General features: G+C 34.6%; 3 protein-coding genes across 3 annotated transcripts in view; 2 read left to right on the forward strand and 1 right to left on the reverse strand.

Moving 5' to 3' along the window:
• Positions 1-13,941, forward strand: part of LOC143623262 (calcium-dependent lipid-binding protein-like) — a 147,217-nt gene that overhangs the window by 13,141 nt on the left and 120,135 nt on the right. The window lies entirely within an intron of this gene.
• On the forward strand, positions 3,359-4,846 carry LOC143623206 (putative fructokinase-7). The gene is made up of 5 exons (XM_077094164.1): positions 3,359-3,548; positions 3,624-3,821; positions 3,891-4,031; positions 4,142-4,258; positions 4,416-4,846. The coding sequence occupies exons 1-5, from the start codon at positions 3,360-3,362 to the stop codon at positions 4,548-4,550; spliced, it is 780 nt and encodes a 259-aa protein (XP_076950279.1). The 5' UTR covers position 3,359; the 3' UTR covers positions 4,551-4,846.
• Positions 4,967-9,790, reverse strand: LOC143623207 (MADS-box protein SOC1-like). Its single transcript, XM_077094165.1, has 7 exons — positions 9,293-9,790; positions 6,153-6,234; positions 5,983-6,050; positions 5,782-5,881; positions 5,625-5,666; positions 5,309-5,350; positions 4,967-5,177 (listed from the first exon to the last, which is right to left on the reverse strand). Exons 1-7 carry the CDS (start codon positions 9,472-9,474, stop codon positions 5,046-5,048), a joined length of 648 nt encoding a protein of 215 aa, XP_076950280.1. The 5' UTR covers positions 9,475-9,790; the 3' UTR covers positions 4,967-5,045.

Genomic DNA, 13,941 nt, shown 5'->3' on the forward strand with positions numbered 1-13,941 from the left:
GCACTATGAGGTTAATGGGTTGAGTTATTATAAAAAGGGTGGAAGGTATGGCGTTGAGGATGGAATGGGGCGAGATGAGACCGATGGCCACGCAGCTAAGGTGCAAATGGCATGGACGAATTTTTTAGTAGGTTTTTATTATGAGAATAAACAGAGAAGAAATCGAGATGTGTGGTAGCGAGGATCCGAAAGGGAGATAACAATAAATCGGGAACATTGATCCTGGGTATCAGTACTGGAAGGTTTACTAGCGTGGTGGTGGTAGGCATCCAGTATCCCCTAAATATACAACATATTAATCATGCTATAAAGATAACAATACAACCTTGATGCAAGATAGAGATTAAAACGAGATCAACTTACTAAAAGCATGAATCGAGTAAGTGAGCTTTGGCTCAAGTTTGAGCTTGAAAATAAGCTTGTTTATTATATGAGCTCGAGCTTCACTTATCAAACTCAAGTAGGCTAATGAACCTATTATTTATATAACTATTATCTAACATATTAAGAGCGTGTTTGGGATTGAGTTTGATAACAACTTATTGGTTTATTGGTTTTTTCAAAAAAACAATAAGTTAAAAAATTGTTTGACAATCACAAAAAACTTTCTTATTTTAACTTTTTGAAAAAGTTGAAAAGCTGCTTTCTAAAAGCCATAAATTCTAACTTTTCAAAATGACATTTTGAAAAAGTCAATAAGTTGTTTTGAAGCTCAATACCTAACATACTCTAAGTAACAACTTGTTAAAAATTTAATTTAAATAATACTATGCTTTGAATTTCTAATTTATTTTAGCATGAAAAGTTAGCAACACGCGTAAAAAGAATTAATGGATCCGCTCCTTAACATTAACAAAATGTTGTGGCATGTTATGTTCAAATAAGCCGACAAAGCAAGTTGATGAGTTAGGTAACAAGATAACCATGTTTAGGTCAAAATAAGATCACCATGGGTTGTTTTTGGAAATATTCATTTGGTTTGGGTTAAAATCGATTTAGGTAAAATAAAATATATTTTGGCTCAAAACATTTTTAAATAAATTTTAAAATGTGTATATTTGTGTTCACGGAAGCCATTGATGATAATGGGCCATGAGCGACACAATGGTAGTCATGGCAAGATATGGCGGCAACGGGAGATGCTGACAACAGGGGAGCAGTATGTGATAGCAGTACGGAGGAGGTAGTGGTGACAACGTCTAGTATGTGGTGGTAGCGTTGGTGATAGTGATAGTTTCGTCAAAGATATATAGTTAATGGCAACAAATGGTGACAATGAGTGACGTTAACCATTTTAATATATAGTACAAATTAAATATTTAAATATGCTAGATCAAGTCATTTAACAAAACAAAATTAACCTAACCAAAACTTAATTCTTATAGATTCGATACAAATAAATTATATAAACATGGGAAACATTATATTTATATCAATGTTTTATACATTAAGGAATCATATAAATCCTACCCTTACGTATTCTTTATTTTTTTCCAACTCCATGACGCCATATCTCTCAGCCCATTTCCATCCAGCCAATTTTGTGACATGCATCTGTCCTTTGTGGTTTTGTTAAGATGACTCATTTCTTGTTGTCATTATTATGTCTATTTTATGTTTTCATTGATGATGTCATGGTTGTATTTTCTTTACTGTTTGTACAATTGTCATTTCATTTATTTTGTTAAGATGACTTCCCTTTCTATTGTTTGGTGGTTAATTATTTGTCACCTAGGTTATTTCTTGAATCATTTTTTATAAATAGCATCTAAGCGTTATTGTTTAGGTACACTACTACACTCTATTCTGTTTAACAAACATTGTAATCGAGACACTTGACGACTAATTCATAGATCAACCCGGGAATCTTCCCAAAGCAAACCCGACAAGGAAAAAGAAAAAAAATCAAAGTAATAAAGCAAATTCCATATTCATACTGGGAATCTCTGTAAAATGTTAATAATTCATCTTCATAATGAAAATATCTGACAAAGCCCCATGAGGCAGACTTTAGATGCCAATATGAATAGCTAGGCTTCTCTCGTAAAGAATTTTTTTATTTTTTTAACAAACGTGTACGTTTGGATATTTAAAACAAAATCGTCACAATCTTGTACGTACTTTAACCCGTGGCGAAGCGATAGCCTTATTTTGCTACTTCTTTTAACGACAATTTAATTCTACTTCTACATTATATCAAATAGATCCAATCCCTAGTAATATATTTTGTCCTTACACGTTATAAAAAACAATGAATTAGTTATTAGATAGAAAACTAGTTTGGTTTGATCTATATTTAGCAAGAAAATGGTGACCATCTGTTGATGGTGAACCGAATTAGAACATTAAATGACAAATCAACAAACTCACCAACAGTTTTTTAAAAAAATGGAGTTTTTGTTAATATTCAAATCATGCAACCAATGTAGATATTAGAAGATTTATTTCTCATTCAAATCATCTCCCTGAAAAAAGAAAATGGCCCATGCAACTCCTGATAGCTCCTCGACCAGTCCGTTATCCGTTAATCTGTTATCCCTTATATATGCCTCACCTCTTGAAATTCTAATATTTGGTTGAAATTTTGTATTTTGGCAATGTAGGTTCGTCCGAGGGAAAAGAAAGAAAGAACGGTCCGCTTGTGTTGTGCTTTGGGGAACTATTAATTGACTTTGTGCCTACGGTCACTGGAGTTTCTTTGGCGGATGCTCCAGGTTTCAAGAAAGCTCCCGGTGGGGCTCCTGCTAATGTAGCTGTTGGTGTCTCCAGATTGGGAGGGTCATCAGCTTTTCTTGGCAAGGTACATTATAATATCTTGTGTGTTGTTTTTGCCACTTGCAAGTTATACGGGTCGTATGACATTTTCGTCATATCATACGGGACATATATGCAAGCCCGTGTATGGTTCTATACAAGCTATTATATGGGCCATACAACTTTACTCTGCTCTATAGCCTGAATGATGTAAAAATTTGTTTTATTCGACTATAGTCATATGATGTGACAAATGTGGCTTGTCTATGAATGCCATATGAGCCATATAACACCATATGGTGACAAGCAAGTTGGTATGCAAATTGGGGGTGGTGTGCCTATAGCACGACAGGGGATTGATAATTCGAATGAGCAAATCGTTTGTGGAACTGTGGGAATGTGGAAGAAGGGTAAAAAACGATCCATAACTCAGAAAAATAAATCATAAGACTTCTTTTAACAATTTTGATTTTATTTTTAGATGGTTGGTTTTTAATATAAATCTAAGTGTTGGTTAGGTTGTCTGATATCAATATTTCGGTTATGGTCTACTTATCTACTATTTCTTTGTTTGTCACTAGGTTGGCGACGATGAATTTGGTTACATGTTGGCGGACATCCTTAAACAAAACAATGTGGATAACTCAGGAATGAGGTTTGACAAAGAAGCAAGAACTGCATTAGCTTTTGTTACCTTGAGGGCCGATGGAGAACGTGAATTTATGTTTTTTCGTAACCCGAGTGCTGACATGCTTCTTACCGAAGCAGAACTTGATAAAGATTTGATTAAGAAGGTACTCTCTGACCATCACAACTTGATAAAGTTGTCATAAATCGATTAATATTTTCGTTGCATGTTGTTTGACCAGTCAATGATCTTCCATTATGGGTCTATAAGTTTGATTCATGATCCATGCAAATCAGCTCACTTAGCTGCACTTCAAGTTGCCAAAAAAGCAGGCTGCATTCTTTCGTACGACCCTAATCTGAGACTTGCTCTTTGGCCCTCAGCCGACGCTGCCCGAACAGGCATCATGAGCATCTGGGAGCTAGCGGATGTTATCAAGGTACAACCTTTCGTAGCGAGTTGACTTTGCTGACTCAAATCTTGAACATGCTATTTTTGGGAAATGTAGATTAGTGAAGAAGAAATTGAGTTCTTGACCCGAGGCGATGATCCCCGTGATGACAAGGTTGTGATGACCAAGCTTTTTTACCCGAATACGAAACTTTTGATAGTCACTGAAGGTCCTAACGGCTGTAGGTATTACACCAAGGTTAGGTTACTCTCATTTGTTTGAAAACTTAAGAATTTGGTAAATCTCATGTGATTTTTCGTAGCATTTTGGCATTGGGATCGATATAATAACTTGAATAAGTTTTGCAGGATTTCCATGGGAAAGTTGGTGGTATTAAGGTCAAGTGTGTTGATACAACCGGTGCTGGTGATGCTTTTGTTGGTGGAGTACTAAACAGTTTGGCTTCAAATCCTCAACTCCTTAAGGTAACTTCAAAATCTGATAATCCTAACTTGAGCGACCCGCTTAAGCCCAAGCTTGTTATGATCCAATCTTGCCAATATAACCGATGCAAAGACAAATGAACATACTAAAAAACAATCCATATAATTTCTTTAGAAACTTATTATGCGCCTTTTTTAGGATGAGAAGAAGCTGAGGGATGCGCTAAAGTTTGCAAATGTTTGCGGTGCCATCACCGTGACAGAGAGAGGAGCAATTCCTTCATTACCAACAAAGGAAGTTGTTCTTAAAAAGCTGCAGGAAACCGGAGCCTAAATATGCTGTATCATACTATTATCTACTTCAGAAAACTTTTTAAAGTTAAAACAAGAAACACAAGCCAGCTAAATTTTGCATCATTTTTGTATTTTCCTATATACTTGTACATTAAACATGATGTAAATTAAAATGTTATTTCTTTCTTTCATATATGCATCTATTTTCTTCTTATAATATGATCTTCTAAAAGAATGCACTTGTTACTTTCACTGGACAATATAATACACGCATGTACACACAAAAACGATTGCATTTCTTAAACTCCACAAGTTAAAGATGCAACCAGCCAACACGCAATCATGAAACCCATGACGTGGCCACCATCAAATGTTTGTATGTACAAAGGACGGAAGAATTAGATTATGTTTAGTGTAACATAACATTGTTGCAAATCAACAGTAACCATAAAACTGAACACAAATAAGATCTATTGCGCGCAGAATAGATCCCATAGATATACAAATACATATTTTAGGCTGGTTTTAAGTGTGCTCATTTTTGTCTATCTTGCCTCGTCCTTTTTTCGGGTAATCCAATGAATAATTCTGTTTCAACATCAGAATTCTCCCCACAGTCCGCAGTTGGTAAATTTGCTTCCATCTGTTCTTTAGTTTGGCCAAGACACTGAAACAAAGATTTGAGGTTAGTAATTAATTAGACCATTTTCAATTTAATCTACAGTTAACAAGACTATATGCATAATTGCATATAAATGACTGCACTTTAAAAAAATTCATATAAATGAACATACATACCTTTCCATTAAGCATTGCATTTTGATAAGCTAGCAATTTCTCCTGAAATATTCAGAAAACAATGACATTTTCATGAATTTATAAGAATATACAGTTGATTAAATAATAGATATATTTAAGCAAAAAAAGCTACATTTATTAGGTTATAGACACAATTTTTTATTCAAACTCGCCTAAATAGCCAAATAGGGTCAATTGATATATATATGTTTTAAAAATATCAATGTGTGATTAGCAAGTTTATTTATTGAGGCATGCAATTGAAAATGCTGTAATTAAATAAACATATATACAATCTAAAACTTCAAGATTGTACCTTTGCTTGTAGCTCCTCAATCTGTTCATTGTAAACTTGCATCTAAAACACCACAAAATCAAAATAAGTTAAAAAAATTTCAACTTTAACTTCTTCAATTATTCATAAACTAGTTCTTGAGAATCAAAATTCTATATTTCATGCGTAAAAAGCTAACCTTTCTAGCTCGGATGATAGATACACTCCTCTCCAGTTGCTGTTCAATCTGTAGCAGTTCCTCAATTGTGCTTGATCCCAGACCTTCTCCCAAAAGTTTCCTGCCCATTTTAACATATTAATTACAAATGTTTTCTTGCTTTGTAAGAACATCCGTCTTAGGCTTACGATTAAACTAGGGAATAAGAACACAGATTCAAACCTTTTTGCGAGTTCTAGGGACTCTATCTTCTTTGCCATGCTTGCTGTTTCATCCTTCAAATGCTGCCACTGAAGTAAAATAATATCAGTCTGTCAGTGACACTTTATAAGACTAAAATGTTAAAGCAATGGTTTAGAGTGTAGGAACAAAAAAGATCATGTATAAGAAACCTGAGCATCTTCTACACTCGAAGAATTTTCGGTTTGAACTTCTTTTACGTGATTCCTATATCGTTCAATGGTTTCCTCCATGCTGAACAAATTCAAAACACAAAACGTTAGATAAATATATATCTTTTTTTGAGAAAACATTAAGCTGGGAAATATTTCCAAAATTTATATTAATATCTTTGTATTTGACTAGGAGTTATATGTGTCCTGAAATAAGTGAGTTATTTAGTTAGTTCAGAAAAAGACCTTGTTTATCTAAAACCTTTCACAAAAATTCTCTTTTAAACTATACAGAAGTAGCAGCTGATAGGTCATATGCTGTCATGAAATGTGTATTAATTTCACTCTTAAGGAGCTGGTTGTCATTTAGAAATCGATTGTCAAAAGTGTTATGTTTTATGGATAGTTAAATTTATATAACATGTGAGTAATCATCAAATATTAATTGATATATGTTAAACTATGTATTCTAGCGAAATATTAATATGTCGTGTCGAATTGCCACAAACGTGGCTGAGGTGATAGCGCCATGCATAAGCTGTATAAACACCGCCCTAGGGCCAAATTCGCCGTTGAATAATGGCGCTTGTGGGTCTCTCCATGCAACGGTGAGAGCATAACTTAAAAAAAAAACAAAAAAAACAACTATTTTTTAAATATTATCGTTTTAGTAAAAAAAAATATAATTAATCCTAACTATTTTATAACTTTCACACCAAAAAAAATCATATTATCTAATATTCAATCTTCTCATACACCCCCATGGATCCAAACTAACATGAAAACTCGTTCCAACCCAAAAGAATATCGATCACAAGTCCCAACATTTTGATTTATACGACTGGCCGATATGCACAACCACTACCCAATTTGCAACTATCACCACTACCCGAATCACAGCCATATCTTGATTGACAATCAATATATACCCAAAACCCAAGAATTGAAGGAACGTCACAACTCGTCAAGAGAAACAAGCAAGCGAAAGATGGACTCTCAACATTGGTTGACTACACAGGAAGATGCTTTAGGAAAATGTTGGGTTGATGTTTTAGAGGACTTTTAGTGGTGAGTTACTTCCTTGATGGTGTCAAAATTAGTATGGACAGTTGAAATCATGTTTTAGGAAGGCTCACTCGGGTATTGGGGGTAAAAAAACAAATGATGTTATATTTAATAATGCAAAGACTATGCATAATATATGCATTCTCTTATTTTAGGTTTTATTAGTTATTACCATGTTTTAGCCTCAGACCCTACCATAGCTTTGCTATTGGTGGGATTTACCGAGTAAGATGATGATGATGTTTTTGCGAATTGTAGGTTTCCATTTCATCAGCTAACTAAATCAAAAGTACTCCTTGGACTGCAATGATGATTTAAACCAGTAAACCTCCAAAATGATGTAACAGTGTAACGTACAGATTAAACAACAAAGCACGCCGTTACTACTAGAATTTAAAAGCGGCTGTTAGCGATGAATAAATCATCGACGAATGGTGATCCTAATTGAGTGGTATATCTGTCGCTAATAAGTCAATTATCGTTTATTTATGCGAACCACGTCCTTGATATTTTTACACTGATTCGTTGGTGATGAATCAGTCGGTAATTTATATATGTTGGTGATGTCCATAGACACGCGCCATTTTTCCATGGGTCATTTCTGTCTGTTGTTTCTTGATTTTAATAGCTCATTCTTTCTCTCAAATTTAATTTTCAACAACAAATAATTAGCCCATAAAACTTTCTTCTCGTACTTGAGCTTACAAGAACTTGCTTGATTGATAGACATCTTAGACACACTTTGATATCGTTAAGCTAACATCGATCCCTTGGTTTTCTCATATTTCTATCCTCCTTGTTTCTTGGGTGGCTTTTAAAAAGCTATACACGGTCAATTAATGAGGTTTTTAAGTCTTATCTTATGTAAAAGAGTGAGAAAGAACAATCAGTTAGACGTTAAAAATATTATACATATAGATATATGAGGATTATATGTAATTAAATCTTTTTAAGATTGTATTATTGTAAGATTAAGGTTACATCATACAGTTTATATATAGAACATAAATTACATGTGTCTAGTCTCTAATGTTCTAATTAATATAGGTAAATGCTAGATGTTCTATTCGATCAAGTGTACGCTGATGGTTTTAATAATACAACTATATATGTTAATTACTGTCTATTTTGATATGAATTCATGACAAGTACATGTATATCACCTTGCAGCAAAAATACGTACTAAAAAAACATTTATAAGACTAGAAAAAGAATAGTAAAGTTTTTTTTTGTACTGCAGGTTAGAAAACGAATAGTATACTTTTTCGTACTTTTTTCTGTATATATCTAGAAAGAAAGAGCAAGTGAAATCTATCTTTATTTGTAAACTTTGAAGCTAAATTTGGTTGTTTTACTATTATAATCATTAGAACATATTGGTTTTGGTGCAAAACATTTACAAATATTAGAAGATGTTAATAATATAAATGTGTATATATTTCGTACTATGAACACAATATATATTTACAAGTTGATTCTTTTTATGGCAAAAATCTGAAGAAAAGCTAAAGCTGATCACTTTCTCCATTTGTAGAAAAGAAGTTGGAATATATGAAACAAACCACTTCATGTTACAATCTGACTGAAACATGCCTGCAAAGAGTGTGAGTGTTTGTGAAATACATACAATATGTGAAATACTGTCAGAAGTTTTGAATACATTGCTGATTGTCACCTAATTAAGTTAATGTAAGTTTTTAATTATTTTATCTCAATAGAATGAATATTGTGCAAGTTAAATAATCAAGAATCCTAATAGACAACAAAATTTGTTAGTGTGCATATAGATCCCATTTAGTAAACCCTAATTCCTTAAAAGTAAGTTAAAAACAAGAACAAAGTTTCAGATCTAAATCATGTAGTGTGTGTGTGGGAGAGAGATAGATGGAGGGGAAGGAGAAGAAACCCTAAAACTAGAATACAAGTTAATTATATAGCACATACATATTATCTACCATGTATATGTGTATGTATATGATGCATATCATGTATATGCATGAAAGAAATCAAAAGGGAAGAAGAACCCACAAAGTTAAACCAATCAAGAATCAAAAAGGAGTGAAAAAAGATGAAACCTTGAGCTTGCAAATTCACATAGCTTGCCTCTTGGTGAGAAGATAATTAAAGCAACTTCAGCATCACAAAGCACAGAAAGCTCAAAAGCTTTCTTCAATAAACCATTTCTCCTTTTGGAGAAAGTAACTTGTCTACTTGTAGCATTTTCTATCCTCCTCATCTGGGTCTTTCCTCTCACCATCTTTGGTTTCTTGAAGATTGACCTAATATTTCAAGAAACAAGAATCCATAATCAAGATCCATAAAAATCAGTTCTTGAAACAAACAGAAGTTCTCATAAGTGTAAAAAGATGCAAACTTTGTTACTAAATATGGGTATTCCTATAAGGAGATATGTTTAGAAAGAGAAAGAACTTACAAAAGAAGCAAAACACTAGATTGGTGTTCTTTAGAAGAGAGAGTATGTGTGTTTGTGTGTGTGAGAGAGAGAGATGTGTGTGTGTAGAAGTAAGGTGTGATGATCAGAGTAGGAGTAGTATGCCTTATTATAATATAAAGGTTTGTTGAAGTAATTTATTGATTGGTTAATCTCTTCAATCTTTGAGGACAAACACCTTTTCTAGACTGGGGGTTTCAATTTATATGTACAAATGTTACTGCATTATTTACAAGTTTTAATCACCTTCTCATTTTTATATTTTAAATATAGATAATGCTATGTCATTCTCACTATCCTCGTTTTTACTAGGGGTAAGGTGTGAATTAAAATGTAATGAGTTCAAATCATATAAAATATAAAAGTTTAGTCGTTCTAAAAAAATATAGATTATGTTTTTTATAATTGCCGATCATGTATCTTCACCATTTAAATTTAACCCGACAAAGTGTTAAAAATAAAACATAGGAGATGTATTCTTCAGGTATGATCATATTCTTGATGGTTCTACTTTTGCCTTGATTGGAACCTCAACTTGTGTTGTACTTGCTAATTCATGTTTGGCTTTGGAGTTGGTATGCTTGGAATATTAATGTGTTGCATCTATGGGTCTAAACAAGCCAGGCATAATCTTTGGGTCACTTTGGAGGAGAGTCGAGGTGGGTGACCGTCAGACCCATAGTTGTTTAAAAAATTGTCATATATAGTTTATATATATAAAAGCTTACAAAATAGCTCTATTCAAAGTTCAGTATATATGAAAACAAAAGACGTGGATTCAAATCCTTAAAATGATATTTTTTTTCTAATTAGGGGTCCATAATTTTACTCGTCTTTTTTCACAAAAACTTTTAATAATTCTTGGAAACGCCCAGTATAATCTTAACTAAACTCAAGCTAGTCTTGTTTACTTTAAGTCGAAAGCTTGAGCTCGTTCATTATGCATTAAATATGTTATTTATGGGAAAAAACGTGAGAAAACTATAAAGATACGACAAATCAAAAAATTACTACTAGTTATTTTTTATTCTTTTTGTTATATGGTTAGAAATGTAGAAAAGATAAAATGATTTTTTTTAAAGATCTCACAAAGTACATATATGTAACTTCGTGAGCTACAATTTTTTTTATTATTATTACTATTATTATTATTTACATTTTTAATTTCATAACTAAAATAAATGAAAAAAATGTTTGGCTACTAGTTTTCTCGTAACTTTATTGTTTCCGATGAACTTACCTCATTACATTACATTACATTATATTATACACAACAAAATATAAATTTCATGGTTATTTTTATCATAACTTTATATATACTAAATTTTAATTATATACATATATATTTATTCTATAAAATAACATTTACATTTACATATATACTAGACTCATTTAAACTCGGGAGCCTTGTCAAACCCGGTAATATGAAGCTTGGACTCAAGCTCAAGCTCTTATATAAAATGAAATCCATTTTAATCTTGACTTTGTTTCACCTCTTCTTAGTTCGAACTTAAAGAGAGTCCATCTTGAGTAACTTATGAATGATTTGTCTTGTTTAGACCCCTAATTGCGACTGGTTAATTAATACCTTGAAGATTTTTTTTACTTGTTGTGTTATGTTTTGGATTGTGGTCTATTGATTCTGAATGATGATGCATGCCACATCTTGTTTTTGGGTATTTGTGAGTATAGTAAGCTTAATGTCATGCACCGCCAAAGTACACGACATTTTTCGTAATATCCGGATCATTTCGAAACAAACTCGAGCAGCCTAGAAGACTTCGGAACAACCCGGACCTTTCAAGAACAGCATGATACATTCCGGAACAGCCCGGTACTCCCTGGAACAATCCGGAACAACCATGTCCTCTCTGGAACATCCCAACACTCTCTAGAACTCTCCGAAACAGCCCGGTATGTACTACATCAGCCCGAAAGACCTAAGACGCTTCTAGGACAGCAAAGAAGCTTCAAGAGCAGCCCACAAAGATCAAGATGCTGGATATTTTGATAGGAAGACTCTAGAATGAAGACCAAGATCTTTTGTATGGAATACTCTAGAATATGAAAACTCTAGACTAAGTAACTAGTATAAATAGGTGTTATGGGGTCTCATTTGAGATCACCTAAGCTCTTGTACTAATAAACACTTGTAACCTACTTTCTAGTAGTACAAACTCTTTCTTGTATACTTGTGTTCAAGTAGTACTAGCATCACCATCTTGTTCAAACACAAGCACCATTATTTGCAACTTTGCAAGGCAACATTGTGTTACTAAGACTTCCACTGACAAAACACTCCAACCCCGATCATCAAGGCTTACTCAGACGAAGTTCTAAGGCCACACGAGAGTCGAAGAAATAACTCCGTGACAGTTGGTATCAAAGTGCGTTCAATTCATTGGGATGACGTCTAAAAAGAAGGTCGAAGATCTAATCCTCACTACGGGAGCAGAAACTCAGAAGGACAAAAAGTCTACTAAGAAGCTGATTGCATCCTTAGACAAACAAGTCGAAGACATCGAAATGCATGTCGATGCACTTAAGCTGAATTCGACACATATAGGAAACACGTCAATGAATCCCTACACAGAATGGTCTCCATTGAAAGCAACATTGGAGGACTACGAGAAGCTTTTAAACTTGCAATCATAGTGATGCAAGCCGAAATAAAAGAACTACTAACGAACGAGTTGGGGCAGATTCAAGAAAGCTTTGAACGCAAACTTGCGGCACATGAAGAAAGTTTTAAATAGCTACAAACAGAATTAACGATACTGAAACAAGCCTTTGCAAATGGAGGCGACAATGGAGGCACCACCAAGGTGGATCACCAAAAACCAACACCATTTGTTGGCAAAAGAGAAGCCCGAGCAGTTGATGATTTCCTCTAGGAAGTCGAACAATTCTTCAAGGGCACGAATATTAAAGACGATGCCAAGAAGATCAGCACGACGACACTCTATCTAAAAGACATTGCTGCATTGTGGTGGCGACAAAAACATAAGGAGATTGAACAAGGTACGAGCACCCTTGCTACTTGGGCTGATTTCACTAATGAAATCAAGAAACAATTTTATCTGGAAAAGGCCCAACACGAAGCAAATATCCGACTTCGAAACCTTAAACAAAATGGATCAATTAAGGAGTACATCACCGAAATTTATTAATCTCGTACTCGAAATTCTGGATCTTTCACCTGAAGATTCTCTAATAGACTTCATCGATGGCTTACAATATTGGGCCAAAATCGAACTTGAACGTCGCAGTGTTCAAGAGTTATCATAAGCCATCGTTGCTACCGAAAATTTGGTCGAGCGTAACAAGCAACGATCACCAAGGCCCACACCCGTGGACCGCAACAACGAAACTGGTGGGGGAGCCAAACCCATCAGCAATTACAATTGAAGAAATGACAATAGAAAATCAACATACCAGCCAAGGTATGGCAATGATCAAACCACAAGCAAAAAATGTTTTCTTTGCGACGGACCACATGACACACAAGATTGCCCAAAGAAATCCAAGTTAACAGCACTAATAAGAACCGAAGAAGAACCCGACGAAACTGAAGAAGTTCGTTTAGGGACAATGCAACTACAATTGTTGAACACCTTAATCGCTTAGCAAGAAAAGCCATCAAACCCAACACTAGCTGAAGGAAAACGAAAAAGACTTCGCTTCGTCAACATAGAAATCAAAGGGCAGCAAATAAAGGCGCTAGTTGATACCGGAGAAAGTCATAAATTTATAACTCTTGACACAGCCAGGAGGCTTGGCTTAAGAATTACCTCACAAGAAGCATGGCTTAAGCATGCATCCGGTGACGCCTAACTGATCGAAGGAGTGGCTTGGGGCGTAAGGACCAAGATCAATGCATGGACGGGCAAAATACACCTCTCGGTGGCACCAATAGACGATTATGATATCATACTTGGGATGGATTTCTTTAGACAGACGAGGGCTGCCATTGCACCAAGCATGAACACTCTTTTGTTTAGTCAAGGAGGATCAAGTATACTCGGTAACCATGGAATCCGGAACAACGAAACAAGAGAGGACCATAACCGCTATAAGACTCATCCATCCAAGCTGAATGACAAAGACTCGCAATGAGGACGTTGCGAAATCAAGTGGGGGAGGATGTCACGCACCGCCAAAGTACACGACATCTTTCGCAACATCCGGATCATTCGGGAACAAACTCGAGCAGCCTAGAAGACTCTGGAACAATCTGTACCTTTCAAGAACAGCCATGTACACTCCGGAACA

This window comes from Bidens hawaiensis, unplaced genomic scaffold (genome assembly GCF_021521415.1).
Source record: "Bidens hawaiensis isolate Kalapana, Puna unplaced genomic scaffold, B.hawaiensis_p1.1 tig00003356_1, whole genome shotgun sequence".
NCBI lineage: Eukaryota > Viridiplantae > Streptophyta > Magnoliopsida > Asterales > Asteraceae > Bidens > Bidens hawaiensis.

What these genes read in the sequence shown, in the direction of transcription:
- LOC143623206 (XM_077094164.1), top strand. Translation starts at nt 3,360, where the DNA reads ATGTTGGCGGACATCCTTAAACAAAACAATGTGGATAACTCAGGAATG. An exon ending in ATAAAGATTTGATTAAGAAG is followed by an intron (nt 3,549 to 3,623) that starts GTACTCTCTGAC and finishes TTGTTTGACCAG; the next exon opens with TCAATGATCTTCCATTATGG. An exon ending in GCTGTAGGTATTACACCAAG is followed by an intron (nt 4,032 to 4,141) that starts GTTAGGTTACTC and finishes TAAGTTTTGCAG; the next exon opens with GATTTCCATGGGAAAGTTGG.
- LOC143623207 (XM_077094165.1), bottom strand. Translation starts at nt 9,474, where the DNA reads ATGGTGAGAGGAAAGACCCAGATGAGGAGGATAGAAAATGCTACAAGT. An exon ending in CTATCATCCGAGCTAGAAAG is followed by an intron (nt 5,667 to 5,781) that starts GTTAGCTTTTTA and finishes GTGGTGTTTTAG; the next exon opens with ATGCAAGTTTACAATGAACA. An exon ending in ATGCAATGCTTAATGGAAAG is followed by an intron (nt 5,178 to 5,308) that starts GTATGTATGTTC and finishes TCTTTGTTTCAG; the next exon opens with TGTCTTGGCCAAACTAAAGA.